The following is a 21,450-nucleotide window of genomic DNA, read 5'->3' as shown; positions in this document are numbered from 1 at the left end:
ATAAATATCAGGAAGCTTAATAATTTAATTATTAATTAATAAAAAATATCCATCCAGAATATTTCGCATATTAGTTTAGCTTCATAATTATTTAATTTATAGGGAACAATAAAAAAATGTTTAATGAGATTTAAATAATTAATGAGCCTGCATTTTTTCAGCAAATGACTGGTGCGTGGGGTCGCAATGAAAAACAAGGCATAATTGCAACCCCATCCGCGAGGGACCGCCGAAACTCCGTCAAATGGTGCCTACAAGGGAGCTCTTTAATATTCTCGCCATATTTATAAATTAAGCACTGACTCACATAAATCTCAACTTTATTTTAAAATAAGAAATATTGTAATAATTTATGTCTGCCTGGCCAGGCCACTTACCTAATGTATTATATGTATAATATGTATTTGCATGTACATAGTACGTAAGTATACGCTTATTAGATGAAGCATATTATTCCATAGATGTAGAGACAATATTTTCTACCTGATTACCACCAACCTATTTTATTTAATTATTTCAATTGGTACCAAACTTTTAAAAAGTACTTATAAACATTGTATCTATCGTTTCATTAAGTTTCTTTATGAGAAATTTTTATATGTCGATCGGTAAACGGTCGCTAAAGATAAGTTTCAGCAAAACTTGACAAAAAATTATCAAGATACATTGTCAAAGTTGAAACTTTTTTATTATGGAATAATTAACATTGACCGTTACGTGCAATCGTTATATCTTCCAGAATTCTTCTTTTCGCCGACCGTTACAATTAAATTCCGCTAGAATTGCTCAGAATTATTTCCTATTGAAATGTTAATAAAAAAGTTTCCTCGAAACTAAGTTTTTCGTAAAATTCAGTTCGTTGGTTAATTATAATAACGTTACTGTATAATCGCAAAATCTGCTGAATGTGGAATAATAAAGAGTATTCAAATGATTGACATCTCGCCGGGCGGTCAACCGCTATGCTACCTACTTTTAATATTTAAAATAAACTCACCCCTGCCTTAGCTGCAGTAATCGATTGTCGAAAATCTGACCGAAATCAGAATGATTACAATCAAATTTAACCTACTTGAATTACTTTCATTGTAGTCATTTTATCGATTGCAAATTCTTGAGAATTTTTAGGAATATATTGTAACTTCTTACTACGATTCGAGTATATTTTTGGGAGAGTGATTCCTTTATTGCATATAATTTAACGGATTTGTGTTGATCATTTCCAGAGAGGTCATGTTTGCTTACATAAAAATTAACTATTCCCCGATGGTAGTAGAGATGTAGGTACCTCCCTAAGTATAATGTGTAAATTGTAATGTAAATTATGCATTTCTAAAATCAATCGAAATAAATATAACTACCGATGATGTCAATAGCTTTCTAGCTATTGATCTTTACAGACTAGGTAGGTACTAGATAAAAGGAGAGATAAGAAACTAAACGAAACAACGTCGGTCCTTTTCGAAACAACCAAGATCTTTATCTTGGTTGTTTCGAAAAGGACCTTATTATTTTTAAATTATTTTTGTACATTTAATGGGTATAGGTAATAATACATCGTAAAATGTTTGAGTTATTTTTCAAAATGAAGAAAAATCCATATAACAAGTGTCGGGTATGTTCCAACATCGGATACAGGTTTTGATTACCTACACATTGCCTGGCATGTGAATTGTGATCTTAACAATTCTGTGGCTAAGTTGATACACACTTCTTTTTTGATGATTGTAATAAAAAGAAGGCTGTGTGACCTCGCTAGTTATTAAAACACTTTTACTTAAAACTTAAAAAGTAATTTTTCCATTAAACCCATATTATTTACAGCGACGTCTACTTGAATTAAGTCTAAAAATAACGGCATGCACTGAATACAGATGTCGGACTCGTGCGATACTTGTGCCACCCCACTAAAACACTATTGAACAAAAAACCCAACGCAGATTGTTTACTCCACTTTTTACCTTTTTTAAAACTTCTGTTCACCTTTTTAGGGTATTTTCGTCGCGCACGCGGCTCCCGTTTCTCATTGAAAAATACGTCTATTGTGATTTGACGACGCCTCAATTCATCCCATAATTTAGTTATCTATTAGATACAAATTTGAGGATTTGTACCCTACGTGATTTTTATTGCGTTTTGATGCACGTCGGATCATTTAATCATAATCGGACGATCACAAATCGGTAAACAAGAAATTTTGTGGACATGTTTGTTTTTTCAACTTTGGTTGTTTATTTATAAATAAAAACAGCTTAGATATGATAAAAAATCGTGTATTGTTTTCTGAACAAAGAGATACAAAAATATTTGTTATAAACAAAAAGCATATTTTATTTAAAATAAGTTTTAAAGGGGAAAGTAAAATATTTCAGACCATGGTTAATTATAACATTCACAAAGCAGTTTTTTTTACTAACTTAGTATAAAAGTAAATGCCACTTAATTGGTGTAACTTAAACCAATAAAATATTGAGCCCTGTTACAAATACAATTGATGTTGAATTTATTATGTGTAGGTACTTTCTTAAGTTAATTATATATTTATTTTCTAGGTGAATTTAGCTTATTATGATAACTTAATATTCATTATACCAATTAATAAGTTAAATTATAAATATTTTTTTTTTTAATATGTAAATTGAATCGTTACTTGCAGTTTAATTAAATAATTCGTGAGATAACGTTACTTATTAAGCAGACACTGCAATCCCATTATTTTAAGTTAACATTTGTTTTCTTAAATATTATTTCAAATAATAAGTGACCCACTAATTTTTATAATTATTTAAAACACGCTCAAAATTACGAAATGAGAAACGCTTGCGCGCAATACAGTATAACTCTAAATGTTATTTGAGACGTTGCAAACAATTGAACTTTATTTCTATAAATAGAGACATTAATAAAATATTTTATACATACATAATATTATGTAGACACAAAAATGAACTAATACTTTTAATTAATATTAAAAAATGTTGTACCAATTCGAAGCCGTTTTACGACGGTTTATGAACTATTTATTGAGGCGAGATATTCGTTATATTTCTTCTCTTGTGCCTGTTGCAATTTCTGCAGCTTCTTGACTAATCCCTTACTTAACTCCTTTCCTTCGTGATCGTGTGTTGGTAAACCCTGGAAAATATATTTTGTTATTATTAAGCACACTACATCATACTTAATACTACACTAAACATAAACAGTTGTTAGGATATGTATGGAATTTGTTACAGAGATAGATTATCTCTGGATAAGCTCATAGACTACTTTTCATGCGGGTACACTACCACGTGATTGAAGCCGCGAGATCAAGATATTACAAAATTTTCACATGTAGATTTCTGACTTGAGGCGCAAAAAAAGGGCGTTTATAAGTTTAACTTTGTCTCTTTGTGACGTTTCACAGTTCGATAGAAATTAATGATTTTATTTGGTTATGGTTAATTATCGATGTTTTGTCGATATTGATTATATCGATTGGTTTCAAAAAACTTTAGTAAAAAAAAAAGTTCACCTTATCATCAAACTTAGAATATTTGTCCGCCTCCCGTTTGAACATCTCTCCAGGAGGTATTTTCTTCTGTTCTTCTTTCGCCTTCTGCGCTTTCAGCAATTCTTCTTTCTTCTTCTGCTTTTCGGCTTCGATGCGTTTCTTCTCCTCGCGCTCCCGAGCAAGCTCTTCTTTGCTAACTAGTTTCACAATTGTGCGATCTATGGGGAATTAAAAAAAATAAAAATCACTTTCGTAATATATTTGCTACATGGAGAATTAAAAAAAAATTAAAAACACATAGATATTAGCTACATATAATAGATTCTTGCTAACAACCTTGATTTCATTAAAGAATAAGATACTTGTTATAATATAAAAATCGCTGTTCTACCTTTTCCTATGGGTAAATCACGGTGCAGTCATTGGAGCATTTACAAGTCAGAAGTAAATTCATCGTTATTAAATTTTATAACACAGTTCTCCGAACACGGATTCGGTGTTTAACGATAAACTGATTGTAAAACTAACGAGCACATAGCATATTACACGAAAATGTAATCGAACGAGGGTGGAGCGACGCTTTTTGGCAAAATATTCAAACCAAAAATTAACGCAAGGTTAAACGAAATATTACAGGTAAAGGCACACTGAGCATTTCTATCTGTATAACTGCAATCTCCAAAGTATGTTACTCTAAAGTTTTTCGTTAATTTTCGTTAATTAGTAGAGATATTTTCTTATTCATTTAGATTTAATTCTTTACAGCACATACAACTTGACAATTATTAACTCTTAAACCGTAGTAAACAAATGTTCTAATACTTATGATGCTTATCACGACGATTTCGATAAAGATGGTGATAATTATGAATATGATTATGAAGATGATAATAATAATATCCCACAACACAGTAAAGTTCTCTAAAGGGCCACTGCGTGTTGGATCCGTGTCCCCACGTAAGCCTTCCAAAGGTCTGGGTACCGTCCTTCTGGTGGTACCCGAGTATTATGGAACCGAGAAACATGACGACGCGGTTGGCGCAGTGGTAAAGTAACTGCCACTGAGCCGACGGTCCCGGGTTCGATCCCCGGTCAGGGCAAATATTTGTGTGATGAACTCAATTATTTGTTTTTGGGTCTGGGTGTTATTATGTATTATATATTACATATGTATTTATTAAATATTATATTTATCGTCGCCTAGTACCCACAACACAAGCCTTAATTGAGCTTACTGTGGGACTAGTGCGATTTGTGTAATAATGTCCTATAATAAAAAAAAACAGCACAATATCTAACCATTTTCTACGAAAAACGATAATCACAAATCCAAAATAATAAAATTACTGTTAGTCATTTTGATTGATGTTGTCAATCTTCGTTGCGTATCGTCCTTGCAGAAAAATGCGGACCATTTTTAGCCTGATCGTGCGGGGTGAGGTAAGAGTTTAATTTTGGCGGGAGGCGGAGAGTGTCCGTTCTGTAGCGTTTAGCTACTATTATGTATTCTGTGATAATAATACATAATAATAATATATCTCTCACCCGGCTTGTCCTCGAGCCGCACGCCCAGCTCGGGCAGCACGCTGTCCCTTAGCGCGTCGCACAGCGCCAGCACGGGCCCGCACGCCGCACCACGTGCCGCATCACGCACTTGCCCGCGGAACACACTCAGTGCTTCTAAGTACGGCATCACCGCTTCTTCTAGCTGTTGGATTATCCTTATATTTTATTCTACTGTGAAATACACGAACTAAACAATTTAAGACGAATTTAAATTTTTGTACATTGACCTCAAACAAACAGACTAACAAGCCACTATAGCTGAAGAAAGTGCATTAGAACTCGTGAACGAATACATTTACTCATATATCATAAACATGAAGTCAATCAGGGCATTACATAATTTAAATAAGTTTCAATGTCAGTTGCACATTATTGTTATTACATCAAATCGGTACACATGCAATCACAAACAGGCAAGTAAATCTATGTATATTATTTTTATGGTAAGTCATGGTCCTTCGAACTGGATTGTGTATACCTACTGTACAGATTGAAATCTAACACTCTGTTCTTTAAATTATTGCATAGCGATTATCAATTACTATCCTCATTTAACAAAAAAATTCTGACATAATATTAAAGATAACTTACACAAACGTTATTAGCGTCACCAACTGGGAAACCAATAAGGCCTCTAGGACCTTCAATAGCTCCAAATATATGCAGTATATCTGTAACGTATCTCGCTGCAGATGCCAAAATTGGGGAGTTCCTTGGTGTGGTTTGACGTAAGTACACATGGACTGCGCCTACTAGCTCCCGGAGTGCGTCTATGGCACTTCTAGTGTCTATGTTATCTGTTATTAAAATAAACAAATATAAATGAATAATGCTTTTTATTATAAAATATTATAAGCCTACTTAAATAATAATTAAACATAACAATGATTGATATATTAGGTTAAAGATACAAAGGGAAAACCATTTCTGCAAGTATCTAAATCTTCTTTAACTCAAAAATAAATTTATCACGTAATTATTACGTATTGTCACGTAATACAGGTAAATTAGCTTGGAGAAATTTTTGCATATGTAGTGGTGTGTATATTACTCAGATCTTAGAGCGCGTTTCCACTATATCGTTCTGGCCTATACAAAAATGTTTCGATATCCTAACATTACTATTTAATTTTATACTTATTCCTAGCAACACTTTTGTTTTCAATAAAAACAAGTTTTTATTTGAAAGAAAATGGTTTTGACTTTATAAAAAAAAATATATCATTCAATTTTACGTCCTTGAGCAAACGACAAGGCGACTACCGTGAAACAATAAAATATCGTGTCCATAATAATTTGTTTCATAATTAATATTTGACCATAATAATTACGAAACAAAACAAATAAATAAATCGTCACTTGATAGTGGAAAGTGGAAACACGCACAAAACCAGAATAAACCAGTTTACGCTGTCCGCAGGTGCCACGTGCAGTCGTTTGGTACCGTTAGAACATAAAGCACATTTCATTCAAAAATTATAATTATTATGTACGTAGTTTAATTGATAAATTTTGTATTTGTTGATTGTTGTTATTATTTGTTATTATTGTTATAATATTTGTTGAAGTGAATTACATGTCCCGCAGCCGGAGGCCCCAAATGAAAACTCAGTTGTACTTAAAAACTACATTTAATAGCTAAAATGAGACTTTTACACCCATGTCTGCACGATGCAGACCGGAGTTAAAGAATGAATTTATACAGTTTAATAATTATAAAGACGTAAGCTTGGATGCTAACTAAGGGAAATCGCATCCACATTCTATTCCCGTGCGAACGGCGTATTCAGCAGTTTTGTATGAAGGCAGGGCCATAACTAGTGTTTAATTTGTGTGTAAGTGTTGTAACTTTATATTGTTAATTCAATATGGCTCCAGTGTTAAAACATGGTCGAGGCAAGCCTTTGACTTCTCAAACTAAAGAATTAAACTTTAAATGTCGTTTCTTTTTCAGGTTAGTAAATTTTTCATTTTAGTAACATTGTTAATGTAAAAGTTATATGTATGTTAAATGTGCAAATATTAAAATAAAGTCTCATCTTTTTCAGAGGAGAAACACATATAGTTTAATTTAAAATCCCTTATATATACAGGGTTACTTGTAAAACACCGGCAACCTCGCAGGACAAGATAGCTAACATCATAAGTAACAACATTTTGACTTTTGATAATTTGTTAGATTTTATTTTCATACAAAAATAAATATTCATTTAATTTTCTACGCCTCCCAAAAATTACGTAAACAAAAAGCGAACGAGAACGGGGGAAGGGGGCGTCGCGTCGTCCATCCATCCGATAATTAATAGAACATAGACTTACAAATGTAAGGAGAGTACAATAAAAGTTTAAAAAATCATTTAAAAATAATTTATTGCGTTATGCCAAAAGTCGTAGAACAAATGTTGTTACTTATGATGTTAGCTATCTTGTCCTGCGAGGTTGCTGGTGTTTTTCAAGTAACCCTGTATAAAATAAAAACTAAAAATAAAATGTTGTTTTATTTTATTTGCTGACCATACACTACTACAAACGCAAAAATTTCTCCAAGCTAATTTACCTGTATGTGTGTTTATAGCCACAAGGCAGCCGCTTTTTTATAAATTTAATGTGAAAATCTTTTAAATTATGAATATAAAATTCAACAGTGATCATTAACGAAATCACAGACATACTTCCTAGGTTATTCTACTAAATCTATAAATTTATATCCTATTAACATACCACAAAGTGCCGCATGAACTTGCTCCTTCACTATTGCTATTTTATTAGAGAGCTGTTGTTCCTCCGGACTCCATTCCCCGCCGCATCCTTCATCATACCCACTTCGTAACGCATCTTTGACGGTCAAGAAGAATTCCTAAAAAATTATATGTCTCAAATCACCTGTCATTTTGATTAGATTTTGATTAGATATAATGGAACTGCATTTAGAAAATAAGTTTTTAATTTTATAACAAAAAGTAGCCTGTTAAGTAAGAAAGTAGTATTTTTCGGTAAAGAAGAATTCCTAAAAAATGTTAGAGATTAAAACAAGTATTACAATCAAATTTGACACATAGATAATATTCTTTTGAATCATAAAGAAACCAGATTGACTCACAAATCAATTAATCGCTGTTAATCTTAGCAATTATAGCAATTATACGATTCTTTCAAACTACTTACATTAAACAATTTTTCAGTCTGAATGGCCATTTCCATTGTATTATCTGAGTAATCTAATGTATCCTTCCAGCCGTGCAATAGAAAAGCGATACGCAACTGACGTGCTGTGTGACGTCGTAACGCGTCAGATATCGTCACGAAGTTCTTCAATGATTTCGACATTTTACAACCAGCTATGGTTAGATGACCAGTGTGAAGGAAGTAATTCACCCATCCTGGCTTGTCGAAATATGCCTGTTTAAGTGAAATAACGATAAATTAAGTACATATTGTAATTACTGATTCTATCAAAATATAATAAATTTATATTTTCACCATGTTATATATTAGGTAAATTTAATATTATTAGCACATCATAAGAAATAAAAATATGAATTTTATACCAAGTTTCTGTATACTGATATTATAAAGAGAAAAAAAATTGACCTTTTGCTTGTAATAATTAAAAACTAGTGAAGTGAACCTTATACAAAAATTGTTTCACCAGCATAATCCAAAAAAATTAAATTTATTTTTTATCCCAGTTCAACAAAGACAGAGCAAAGACACATGCGGCTAATATGATATAAAAATATTTTAAATACTGCATATAACACGAAAAGAATCCATAGCCTAATTTAATAAATGCTTTATTTACTCTCGAAAACATACTAACCTCACTTTGAGCCAACTCATTATCATGGTGCGGGAACTTCAAATCCACTCCCCCAGTGTGTATATCTAAATTGGAACCACACACATCGCCCGCCATAGCCGAGCACTCTATATGCCAGCCTGGCCTGCCCGCGCCCCAAGGTGAATCCCATGATGGTTCTCCGGCTTTACTCTTCTTCCATAGAGCAAAGTCATTGGGCGACTTTTTCTCGGCACTTTCGTCGCTCAAATCACCTGTAAATAGATTAGGTATAATGGAAGTGCATTTTAGAATAAATGGAAATATAAGTTTTTAATTTTATAACAAAAAGTAGCCTATGTTCTCCCTTAAATTATTTTTAAGCTATTGCATAGCTTCTATCGCGGGCCTTGAGCGCGGGGACCGAATCCAAAAATTTAGTAATGAAAAACCTCACGCTCCCCACTCTTACGGGCGCGGAGGTGTGGCTTGAAGGCATAGCATGCAATAGCTTTACCGCGGCAGTCCCAGAGTGCACACGTCTTTTTTTTAATTACATTTCTTTGGAAAGTTGGAAATGTTTGCTATCACTAGTACCTAACAGCAGGATAGACAAAACTTGACTGGGGGGCAATCTCATCTTAAGTGTATCGTCATCATCATATAATATAAATATTTCATATTATAGAATGCTTACCTTCTCCTTCTTGTAAGGATTTTGCATCCCCATATGCCTCAGGAACCAGCCGAGCATAGTGATGTTTGTCTTTACCATCAAATTCACTAACATTAAAATACACTGATCCTTTTGATTCATAAGCAAGACCATTATCAATAATTTTCTGTATAAATGCAATAATTTGTGGTACATATTCGCTAACCCTTGTTAATACATCAGGAGGTAAGATCTGTAAAAAGATTAAACAGTTATTATTTACATTTAATATTATATGAAAGAATATATAAGATGAATCAAAGAAGCTTCAATTATTTTATTATTCAAAAATATATTATAAGTGTTTTATTTTTTTAAGTTACAAATTATATTTAAAATAGAATCAACATACATTTAAGGCCTTCATGTCTTTATGGTATTCATTTTCCCAATACCTAGAAAGTTTTGTGAATACTGCATTGTCTGTGACACTCGCACCATATTTGCTATCTAACCATTCTGATAATGGATCTTTGGCAGATTTTAACATTTCAGCCTTAGCAGAATTTATTTTTTCTTCATCATTTGATTCTACAGCTGCTTTTAATTCTTTTACTGCTCTTGCAACACTGAAAATAATATTATTTCATTTATTCTAAAATTAATAATTATTAATAAGAAAGGGCAAACTAAGAAATAGTAGAATTTGAAGTTTGATTAAAAACACATATAGAGGGCAACTTGGATAGGAATTATCCCGGAAATCCCACAGGAACGGGAATGGAAAACGCGGGCGAAGCCACGGGCGGAAACCTAGTACTTAATAAATGTTGATGAATAATATGAATTCTAGCTATAAAAAGATAAACTATTGCCTGCCTGTGTATTTCTCATCCCCATTTGTTCTCTCATAAGATAATTGAATTAAAGTGAATGAGTCATCTAGCTGTATCCTAGCTCTCTTTAAAATGTACCCGTGATAGAGATATATCTTGGAAATATTGGTCACTCATAATTGATATAAGATATAAAGGGATGGTAATATTTTACATGGATATTAAACATTTTATGCTACTTGAACAGTTTTTAAAAGTCCTTCCGTAGTCCGAGTGTAACATGTTCAATGTATTTGTATGTTACAGCAATTCAATAATATTAACACAGGTTATTTCTGTATTACTTTGGCATAGCAGTGCAATGAACTCAAAAGAGACTGTGCCATACTATGCATGATGCAAGCTTGCAAATTTGGCTTCACTCTATAACCAAATAATACTTACTTATCTAGAATTTTTTGTAAACAATTTTTCTTGTCTACGTCAGCAGTATTTTTCACTACTTCTTCATAATAATCCACAACAGCAGTTGCATCTACAATTGTGTTTAAACTTTTCTCCTCTCCAATATATTTTTCATATAAATAATTTTGTCTTCCTCTTTTAATAATTTTATCATCTATATCTGTTATGTTCATAACAAAAAATATATCATAACCAAAATAGTCTGTCAGAACACGTCGTAAAATATCAAATGATATATAGGACCTGAAATTAATTTTGGAAGTATTATAACACATTATTTAAAAATTATTATTGTTATCAATACGTAAAAGCAACAAATCCTTGAAGTTTGTACCTTGCATGGCCCATATGGGAAGCATCATATACCGTAGGACCACAACTGTACCAATTGACTCGATTACCATTGGAACAAACAAACTCTTCTTTTTGTCGTGTAAGACTATTATAAAGCTTTAAAGTTGGTCTTGCTTCCGACCTCACTGGCGGGCTCCAACTAGGTTGACTTCTCTTCGACATTTTTTATATGTTTAAACTATTCAAACGAAAGGAAAATAAGGTAATTTTAGCTAACCTCAAAGTAAACTCAATAAAAAAAATTATATTAATTATTAAAATTATAAATACTATTTTTCGTATTAAGCGTTATTACCGGTTTATTTGTTTCAAATTATATATTCTCCTTCATTTCTTTACATCACTTTTTTAATAAAATGTAGTCGTAATGTATTTACTCCGATACAGCGGGTTAGCAACTTTTCAGTTTTGACACGTGTGCTGACACCTGACAACAGCTGAGCTGATGTCCATCTGTGCAAATGTCACTGTGACAAAAGTCGTTTAGAAATAAGAACTAAAAAAATCATGGCATCTATCACCAAGTCTATCACCAATGCAAACTTAACTTAGCACCCCATCAATGGAATTTTGGGTCGAAAATGACCTTAATCGATAGGTCTTCGTTAGGTCTTTTAAGGTCCCACAATTTTTTCATTAGGTCCTCTTTAGTTGGTGCATTTATCATCTTTACAAATTACATGCTAAGTGTTCTAATATTGATAAACCACATGATAAACTAATATTGTTTCTATAGAAAATTACAAGAAATAGAATCACGTTATTAAACAATGCATTATGCAACTAAGAAAAAAGTATCAAATCTGCCTGTGAAATCTGCCATTGATACAGACTAAACAAAACTCATCAATCAATTATTTAATATATTTGCACAGATCTACTACTAGATCTGTGTACGGTTGTCAAGATATTATTTTGTTCTTCTTGCATGTGTGAATAATATTGAACATGTGTGTATAGATTGAAAATATTACTTGCTCTGTGGATTGAAACATAAATACAAACGCGTTTCGACTCTATTGAAATTTGAACTACTTTGTACATAGTACATTTACTCCATTTGTGTGTCTTTTATATAAATTTAACCAAATCTAAGATTATTTACAAACTAAAATGGCTCTCTGTGCTTGCAAATGCTTAAACGTTGTATTACAATGCGATAAAATGGAAGAAATCACCGATATCGAAAGACTGGAGTTATCACCGACGGAACAAAGAGACATTTTTTTCAGTGAGGTATAATCGGTAAACATTATTCAACCTTGACTTTTTAAAGACATTTGACTTAAAGTTTAATATATTATACAATTTTAATACATTACTGACGGAATATTTACGAGAGCAAGCACTAAGGCGATGATTATAATTAGTAATACGAATGGATGCTGTTACAGAATAACAAAACATCCACTTGAATTCATTATAACAAAGGTTATTTTGGTAACTAGCTTGTAGTTTTGCTTCCTATGAAATACGAACGTTATATAATGTTTATATACATTTTGTCATGTAAACATCTATGTTTATTTTGTTTTAGCTTTCGATATTTAATATGACATATTTTTGATACAGTAGGTAACTTAATATATTTTTCAATATAAACAAAAACATTTATTAATCTAATTTACGGGAATGTTATTGGATATAATAACTGAATGAAAATCTAGTTTAACAGAACAAGCTAGTTATCTGCTCGTTTATCAGTAGACTTTATCAAAATATTTAAATGTGTTGCAGTAAATCAATATCAGATAAAAAAATAAAATCAGAACAGCACATTGATGCAGATGAATTTCTTCCGTTCTTCTTTCTAATTTGGAATAAATTATGCTGTATCTTTTTTTAATTATAGTTAAAATTAACTTATTTTCAGAAATTAATCTCCTGTCCATTGAGTATACTGAGGAATACTGTTGTTCAACCAGCACTTGTTGGGGATCGTGTTGTCGGACGGTGGACTGTAGAGTCATGTTTGGCTTGCGGACAGACAACTTTTGCTAAACTACAAGAAAAAGATATAGCACTTATCAATAAGTCTATACAGGTGTGCATACTTAAAAACATCATTGAATATTTAATACTTAGCAAAATAAATTAAATTATGATTTTACTTATTTATATTTGAATAATAGATTATTTTCAGTATTACTTCACTTAAGTTTTTAATTTACATCATCATTAATTTATGTATTAGAGACTAGAGTATAAATCTAAGTTTTCTTTTTTTTAATCATGTTAAAATCTGTTACAGACTACACAAGAAAACATTATCAACCTTAAGAAAGCAACTAACTTCTCTCCAGTTTTTAACCTACTCGTCCCGGATTTATCAAATGATGCTGAGATGAAAGAAAATATAGATACAAACAATCAGGTCATAAGTACAAAGAACAACTTATCGTCAATGGCAGCAATTGTGTTGAGAAAGCAGTTAAATCAGAACCTACAGTCACAACTAGAGGCAATAGAAGAAGCTGTGAGACAGTATAAGGAACAGAAATATGCAGAATATGAAGCTTATAGAGAAAGAGCACAAAGAGATCATAAAATTTTATCTAGGTACGATAAGTGATACCAAATTATTTGTTTGTAATTTACAGAACACATACATATTTAAAATGTATGACTGTGTAAGTTTTTTGAATAGTCCATACAATATCTGATTTAACTCACACAGGAGAAAGTGTTGATTCGTCAGTATTAAACAAATGCATGCTAATTTTATTTGACATGGCATAGAATTTATTTGCAAGTCTGGTGCTTGAATATTTGGCACTGATGCTAATGTTTACAACTGAGAAAAGCAATGAACTAAATAGTAAATATGTGTTTTGATTTCTTTATTTTCATCAATGATTTGTGTTTCAAGCTTATCTATAATAAATATCTTATTATTTATTGTCTAATGAGTTATGAGTACATGTAATCTTCTGTTTTGTAGTTATAATTTTTTTTAAACACTGATATTTGTTATAACTTATAAGTACATGAAAAATCTGCCTATTTCATTAATTTCTAGTTGCATTAAGTAGTTTAAAAAATTCATCTCATTAGGATGTCTTTCCACCAGAGATTTGCGAGTATTTGAGTGGAGGATTTATTTGTAAGGAACTAATAGTATCGCTTGAAACACTAAATGAATCAATATGATTGGAACTTCCCTCGCTATGCATCCTCGCACATCTCTGGTAGAAAAGCACCCTTTAGTGTTTAAAATTTTTAAATCTAACTATTTGTATGAAATTTTGCAGTATTATAAGCAAAACAAGAAACAGTGCAGATAGCGATGGTTGGATGAACAACAACAGTGTGGACAACGGCCCACCGTCCCCCCTCGCGCCGCCCCTGCAGAGACGGAGACTGTCTTCCCTTAAAGATGCTAAGAAGTTTACACACAATGTTGTTAAGGTACATTGTGCATCATTTAAAAAAAAAAATTACCAAGTGTTATTTTAAAAAGGTGCCTTATACATAAGTTTTTTTCCAAAACAATGGCCTCAATGTCTTCAATTTCGAAAGGTATATTGATTTAAACCAACTACTATTCAAAATTGGCCTTCTAACTTTTTTCAACATTTTTCGATTTTCCTCATAGACTCGGATTTTGCCTACTTACCCAGTTAAAAGAAATCACCATCACCATATAAAATAAATTTTTTAAATATAATTTAGTTTTTATTTTGTGTATGCTTTTATATTATATTTAAGTAGTGGTCAAGGTATTTATACTTAGTTATTTTAAACACCATATATGTATATATTTTTTTCAAATTTTCGAATAATATTGGATTGGATAACATTGTGTTTTTGCATTTTTCAGCGTTTAATGAGTTGTGTTATTATGTCAACAGACAAATGCACAGATTCCTCCTGAGGAGGATTCCTTGGATGCAGAAGATATATTCGACTTAGAGGGCATGGATTCACGAAACATGGCCTCTGATTTTGACGACTATGATTCCGATCGTAAGTTTCTTTAAAATAATTGTCTATTTAATTTTATGAAATAAGTTTTAAGCTATTGCATAGCTTCTAACGCGGGCCTTGAGCGCGGGGACCGAATCCAGAAATTCCGTAACGAAAAAACCTCACACTCCTCACTCCGACGGGCGCAGAGGTGCGGCTTGAAGGCATAGCATGCAATAGCTTTACCGCGGCAGTCCCCGAATGCCACACGTCTTTTTTTTTATAAAATGTAGTAAATCAAATTGAGATTATTATTAATTTGTTTATAGATCATACTAATACTATCATACTATTTAAAGTAAGTGATATAATTTTCTGGTTCCGCGAAGTAATCTATATATAAATTATTCAAATTTCATGTGGAAAATTCATATGTGGAAGTATGAGATAGTGGCAGACAGAGTTTTTGGACAGGGTAGGCAGAAATATTGCAATGATAATAAGTCATAAAAACTAATATTTCATATTGCAGTACTGATATTTGATTGGAGATACATAGTATTTCCGCAAAATAATGGAAAACATATCACGAACATAGGTCATATTATCTATAAAATAATTGTCAAAGTAGGTATGATATCCTAACTATTATTCTATATTATGTAATTAATGATTAACTTTACCTTTTTGTATTACAAATTCCGGTATAGATCCATTTATAGATCGGCCTTTTTCCTATCACTCTCTGTTTGATAAAAGTTTATTCATAAAACAAAAATAAGAATTTTTCGTTAAATTAGGTATGCCTTATTATCTTACAAAATACACTGATGATATACATAATCTATTTAGTTACTCTCAAAACACTTCACTTGCAAATTGTCGTAGTAAACATTATTAATTTTCTCAAAAAAGAAATTTAACCTCAAAGTAAACGTTTGTTATTTCCAAAACAAAACAAACGAATAATGATACTATTTGCAGATGGTCTTTACCGCTACAAAATTGTATACATTATCACACTTCTTAAATTGGTCGCATATTCAACTTCAGTTTCGACGTTCGATGTAGTTCCAAATTCGGTTCGTACCTAATTCGTACATCTTCGTAAAAAGACTGCCTACCTTGTGTGTTTGTGTGCGTGGTTTTATTACATCAGTGTGCCGTGTTTATAGGCACACACGCATATAAAATATGCGTAGACACGCAGAGCACACATGTAAAAACTTAGACACGGATAGTTTGTGTCTTTGCCGTCCCGTGACGTACTGGGTCCTGTGGCGGCGCTAGTGCAGCGCATGAATAGTGACTTGAGCCGAGCCGGTGTTATAGAAATTAGATAATAATGCTACCAAAATACCGATAGATGGATCTAAAATATATTTGAAATATATTTTTATTTCATAACTACATTGCGCAATTAATAAAATTTAATGACTCTGTGAATTTCATTTATGCATATTAAATATTGATCAGAGTTTGGTAAATGGTAGGGTAGGGTAGGCTTTAATAATAGGAATGCACGCCACTGGATAGTGGTCTGATGACTGATCTGTAGCATTAAAATTTGATAGACAGTATTTGTTGTAAGAAAAGTAAAGAAGCTACATTTTCTGAACACCCTCTAATTTTATGTCAATGCAGGGAAAATGGTCTAAATTTTGAAGTGAAAACTTCTTTAGCGGGGTTGGGTATAAAATCTTAAACTCGCGTCAAGACACGTGGCCTGATCGAAAAAGCGTAAGACGGATGTTTTTTTTTTAGCCCTTATATTCCATGCGTAAGACGGATACCATTCCAAAATATAAAACATGCTGAACGTTAATAATCAAGTTTTCACTCCCGGAGCGCAACCCGTCTTTTTTTTCTCTAAATTTGATGTAAAATATCACACTATACACAAATAAATACATATAATAACATTGTGTGTGATACAGCGGAGGGCAGCAACGACGAGGGCATCCACATAGCGCGCGGGCGCGGCGCGGCGGCGGACGTGGCGCGCTCGCTGCCCGTCAGCGTGCCCGCACACCCGCACCGCGCCGACCACGAGGATCTCGATGATTTTGTGAGTGTGCACCTTAATTATAAGTACACCCCGGACACTCCATAAAAATTATCGTTTTGACAGTCACACTGTAGAGACTGCAAATGTGTGTGTTAACGCTTTATGGTTGGCACATTTGTGACTAGCATAAAAAAAAATTCGCGTTTTTCTGATGAAATACATCCGTAAACAGCACAATACCTAAACATTTTCTACGAAAAACGATTTAATCACAAATCCAAAATAATAAAATTACTTTAAGTCAATTTGATACATGTTGTCAATCTTCGTTGCGTATCGTCCTTGCAGAAAAATGCGGACCATTTATAGCATGATCGTGCGGGGTTAGGTAAATGTTTAATTTTGCCGGGAGGCTGAGAGTGTTCGTTCTGTAGCGTTTATAGGTAAACCAGAATCTGATGGCAATTAGGGAAATCAAAATTTTGAGTGTGCAACCCTAGGGAAAATGGACTGAACGATCTTGATACTGCTTATTTTTTATTTTGTCCTCAATATCATTAGTCACATTACATAAGTGGACAATACTGTACTTAATAATGAGATATCCACTTAATATTATGTAGGTACATACTTACATGTATAATATACATATTACTTTTATATAGGCAATACATATTATTATTTACACATACCTATATTTGTATATTCATTATCATTATGCCATTTAAAAATATGGATGTAATGATAATGCAGATCAAATCTAGATTGCTTATAATTTTTTTTTAAATAAAATAAAAATAAGATAAAACTATGTTTATTTTCGTAAGTATTAACAGATATAAGTACACATTATAAAATTGACTTGGACAGCTTGGACTTCACGAATAGCCGTATTGGAAACTCCTGTAATAAGTTTTCATAAAATTATATTGGAAACAACAAACAATATTATAGTTACCTACATATAATATTTTTAATTTAAATTATCAAAACGGGTAAGTCCAATTTACCAATAAAATATTCAAAATTGAAAATTGTGATGTGTTTGACCCTTCATCATCGAATGTTTTTCTATACACATTATAAACAACACCTCTTGCTTGTGATCACAGCGGCTTTTTCGACATTTTCAAAGATTTTTTAGACAAAATCCTAAAAATTATTCATCAATTGCAAAGAAGACAAATAATTTGACAACCAATTTGATATTTGTCAAATAAAATTGCCACATGAAAATCTTTTATTTCTTAAATATAAATATGCCATCAGATTCTGGTAGACCTATAGCTACTATTATGTATTCTGTGTTATAAGTATAAATTAAACTGGAGCTATTATGCCCTTAGTTTCAACTGTGTACCTTTTTATTTATTTTTTTTTTATTTGTATCATTGAGTTACTATGTACTACGTACTAGAGAGGACATCGCTACTACACTCTTTGTAACACGAGTTAGAGGCAAACGTCACAAACTCATTTAGTCTGTGCCGGGCTGTGCCCCCCACTTGCCGCGTCAACACGTGCTATTGCTCTGTTCAAAATGCCTTCGTGTGTGCTGAGATATTGCACTAATAATTCAAATAATACAGCAAAATGCAAAGGAATAATCTTCGTATATTTTCATCGTTAAGTAACTAGATAATCATTATCATAACACAGATTAAGGAGTCTCCCCTATTCTATATAAAATTTCTTATTTATATTTCTAGAGACTAGAAACACATAATTAAAAATAATAATTAAAAAAATAATTAAAAATTTACTATAGCCATTTTACTCATTAGGTTAAGTACTTTCTATATCAGTTTAAAGTTTTTTGATATTTGCAATAGTTACGGAATAATCGATTGTGCACACTTAACGATTACACCCTGTTTTTATTATCAGTCATACAAAAAATGTGTATCCAATATTATTAAATAAACAATTAATCAACAGGAGGAGACTCAAGACATAGCGGCGAGCATCAAAGCGCTGGCCCGCTCAGTGCACGGCGACGTGTTCGAGCTGCCCCGGCCCCGCTTCTCCACACAGATCTAGCGCGACTGCGTACGTATAGCGGCCTTATGTCGCCACCGTCTCTTTGTGACGCCGACACGATCGCGGACTTATTAATTAATATTATTCTAGACAGGGTGACGCTCAAATCACGCTCAAAATTATTAGCTGGGTGTAGACCAAGAAGCTTATATCTAATACACTGGAGATTTCAGTATGAACATTAACTTGTAACAAGAAAATATGACCTTGAATGACGCCTGTATGTTTTTTTATCCCTTTCACACCTAACTTGGCAAGTGGGTGTGAAAGGGATAAAAAACATACAGGCGTCATTCAAGGCCATATTTTCTTATTACAAGTTAATGTTCATACTGAAATCTCCAGTGTATTAGATATAAGCTTGGTGTAGACAGTACAAAGTGATAAGACTTCGAAATGATCTCAAATACGAAAGTTATATACATTTCACGACCGCCGCGGTCGTCTTCGCGTCACCTCTTAGTGTAAGGACCTGCTCCTAAATCAAAGTCAATATCGTGTTGTGTATATCGTAGTGTTACAGTGTGCTTGAGTTGTGGTATACATTGGTGCTTTCGATATGTGATCTGTGACCCTAACCCATACAATATACCTACTGTTAAGCTTGCGTGAAATGAAGCATTTATGCCTAAGTCCAATAGATTGCGAAACCGGCCTTTAAAACATCTATAGCTCATTCTTATACTGTAAAATAATTATTTTATCCAACAGATAGTTGAACTATGACATCTCCTAGAAGTTAAATCAAAATTCAGCTGTTCTTGCGGTTCAAATAATTGTTTTATGTTATATGATAGCATTATAGCATGATATCAGAAAGTGGCACAAACACTTACCTTTTAATAAAAATGTTTCGCAGTCTTATGAAGAAGTATGAAGATATATGAATAAAAAGAAAATATATATGACGAGTGATGTGACAATAGTAATATCGATTTGCACATATTAACGCCATGTAGTAAGTCAAGTATCTCAAATCGGTTAGTTAAGTTTTATGATCATTTTTATGTAAATAAAAACTTTTTTTTTAATAATTTTTGACAAAATAAAGAGTTTTATACTTTATAAAAAATAAGACTTGAAAATCTAAGGGCATGCACTAATAGAAATGTAGTATATAAGCAAGAGGCTATGAAATGTTGTTATTGTCTGATTTATTTACTCATACTACCAAAAAGATTTGTTACATCATACATAAGAGTACAGTGTTATAGTGAAAGTGTAGTTATTGCAAAATTAAACTACATTTTGTTCCAAATAATAAAAATACAATATTATAATTTGTTTTATCGTCTTAATACAAAGTAGTTCATATAATCGCGTTATCATTGCATATTTTTAAAATACACGTATCATTTAATATTAAAACAATACAAATTGATAAAGAATGTACAATTAAAAACATTTAATTTTAATCATAGTTAGATAAAATAGGCAGCGTAATAATTAAGTTGAGAGTCAAACTGATGTGGTTTAATTTTGTAGCTTTGATTGTAATGTTCGTAACGTTTATTAAACATATTGTATCGTATGTTAACTAACATCTAAGTCATATCTCTGTTAACGATCACTTCAGAGTTTTCTATTAGTTATATTATCGTCGTGTTATTCTAATGATAAGTCGAAATTGTACAAAAATGTTAATTACTTTCATTTACTAGTCTTTTAGGGTCACGAAAATCATTATTAAATTTGTATTCATGTTTGCAAATGGTTTAATTCATTAAATTGTATATAGATTCCCCTCCCTACGTAAGCGTACGGGATTGTAAAATTGAATATACCCAATATTTTTATATCCACTATTTTGAATGTTATTCGAACAGCTGGACCTGGAAGGAGTGGGATAAGTAAGAGATGATGTATTTTACGTGTATGAATTCTATTTCTTTGATACAAAGGTATAATTTTAAGAGTTAATTCCTTAGAGTCAAAAAGTCCACGTTTATCAGTGTCTTCCAATAGCACTGTTTTTATATGTTTTACTTGTGTTTTTACTATTGTGATGTCGAATTCAGTCAGTTGTTTACATTACTTTACTTATTATATTATGTTTTTCTGGTGTGACGACAATGCGAAGGACGTTGATTGTATTGAATATTAGTGATTTACGTAATAAAAGAGAAAGATATAATATTGTTGTGTTTATTATTTAACTTTCCCTTAACATATTTTTTGTTTACTTTTAAATACTAAAGAGCCGACTTAAGGTTATCAGTACCTATTTGTCAACTGTTTGTTAGAAATACACGCTGCATTGCTTGTTATTTTTTTACAAGTATGATTCTTAAACAATCCTTTACAATATGTTTGAAAAATTCAATTGAATATGCAATTCAAAAGAGTATA

General features: G+C 32.1%; 2 protein-coding genes across 2 annotated transcripts; one reads left to right on the top strand and one right to left on the bottom strand.

The window, feature by feature from the left end:
- Positions 1-2,257: 2,257 nt before the first annotated feature.
- On the bottom strand, positions 2,258-11,581 carry CysRS (cysteine--tRNA ligase, cytoplasmic). The gene is made up of 12 exons (XM_090110037.1): positions 11,443-11,581; positions 11,128-11,325; positions 10,773-11,036; positions 9,905-10,121; positions 9,535-9,745; positions 8,880-9,112; positions 8,225-8,458; positions 7,781-7,916; positions 5,651-5,856; positions 5,039-5,201; positions 3,515-3,711; positions 2,258-3,135 (listed from the first exon to the last, which is right to left on the bottom strand). The coding sequence occupies exons 2-12, from the start codon at positions 11,307-11,309 to the stop codon at positions 3,010-3,012; spliced, it is 2,169 nt and encodes a 722-aa protein (XP_089966163.1). The 5' UTR covers positions 11,310-11,325; positions 11,443-11,581; the 3' UTR covers positions 2,258-3,009.
- A 504-nt stretch (positions 11,582-12,085) lies between these two features.
- LOC149902432 (uncharacterized) lies at positions 12,086-21,235 on the top strand. Its single transcript, XM_090110114.1, has 7 exons — positions 12,086-12,383; positions 13,021-13,191; positions 13,399-13,706; positions 14,399-14,555; positions 14,999-15,113; positions 16,991-17,121; positions 19,000-21,235. The coding sequence occupies exons 1-7, from the start codon at positions 12,261-12,263 to the stop codon at positions 19,099-19,101; spliced, it is 1,107 nt and encodes a 368-aa protein (XP_089966240.1). The 5' UTR covers positions 12,086-12,260; the 3' UTR covers positions 19,102-21,235.
- Positions 21,236-21,450: the final 215 nt, after the last annotated feature.

Source organism: Colias eurytheme, chromosome 15, assembly GCF_061535395.1.
Source record: "Colias eurytheme isolate Ceu_HAF_F1 chromosome 15, ilColEury1 Martin Lab GWU primary, whole genome shotgun sequence".
Lineage (NCBI taxonomy): Eukaryota > Metazoa > Arthropoda > Insecta > Lepidoptera > Pieridae > Colias > Colias eurytheme.
Note: the sequence above shows the minus strand (reverse complement) of the source record. Positions and strands in the feature narration are given on the sequence as shown.

What these genes read in the sequence shown, in the direction of transcription:
- CysRS (XM_090110037.1), bottom strand. Translation starts at nt 11,309, where the DNA reads ATGTCGAAGAGAAGTCAACCTAGTTGGAGCCCGCCAGTGAGGTCGGAA. An exon ending in TCCCATATGGGCCATGCAAG is followed by an intron (nt 11,037 to 11,127) that starts GTACAAACTTCA and finishes AATTAATTTCAG; the next exon opens with GTCCTATATATCATTTGATA. An exon ending in AGACTGAAAAATTGTTTAAT is followed by an intron (nt 7,917 to 8,224) that starts GTAAGTAGTTTG and finishes ATAATTTTTTAG; the next exon opens with GAATTCTTCTTGACCGTCAA.
- LOC149902432 (XM_090110114.1), top strand. Translation starts at nt 12,261, where the DNA reads ATGGCTCTCTGTGCTTGCAAATGCTTAAACGTTGTATTACAATGCGAT. An exon ending in TTACACACAATGTTGTTAAG is followed by an intron (nt 14,556 to 14,998) that starts GTACATTGTGCA and finishes TTATGTCAACAG; the next exon opens with ACAAATGCACAGATTCCTCC. An exon ending in ACGAGGATCTCGATGATTTT is followed by an intron (nt 17,122 to 18,999) that starts GTGAGTGTGCAC and finishes ATTAATCAACAG; the next exon opens with GAGGAGACTCAAGACATAGC.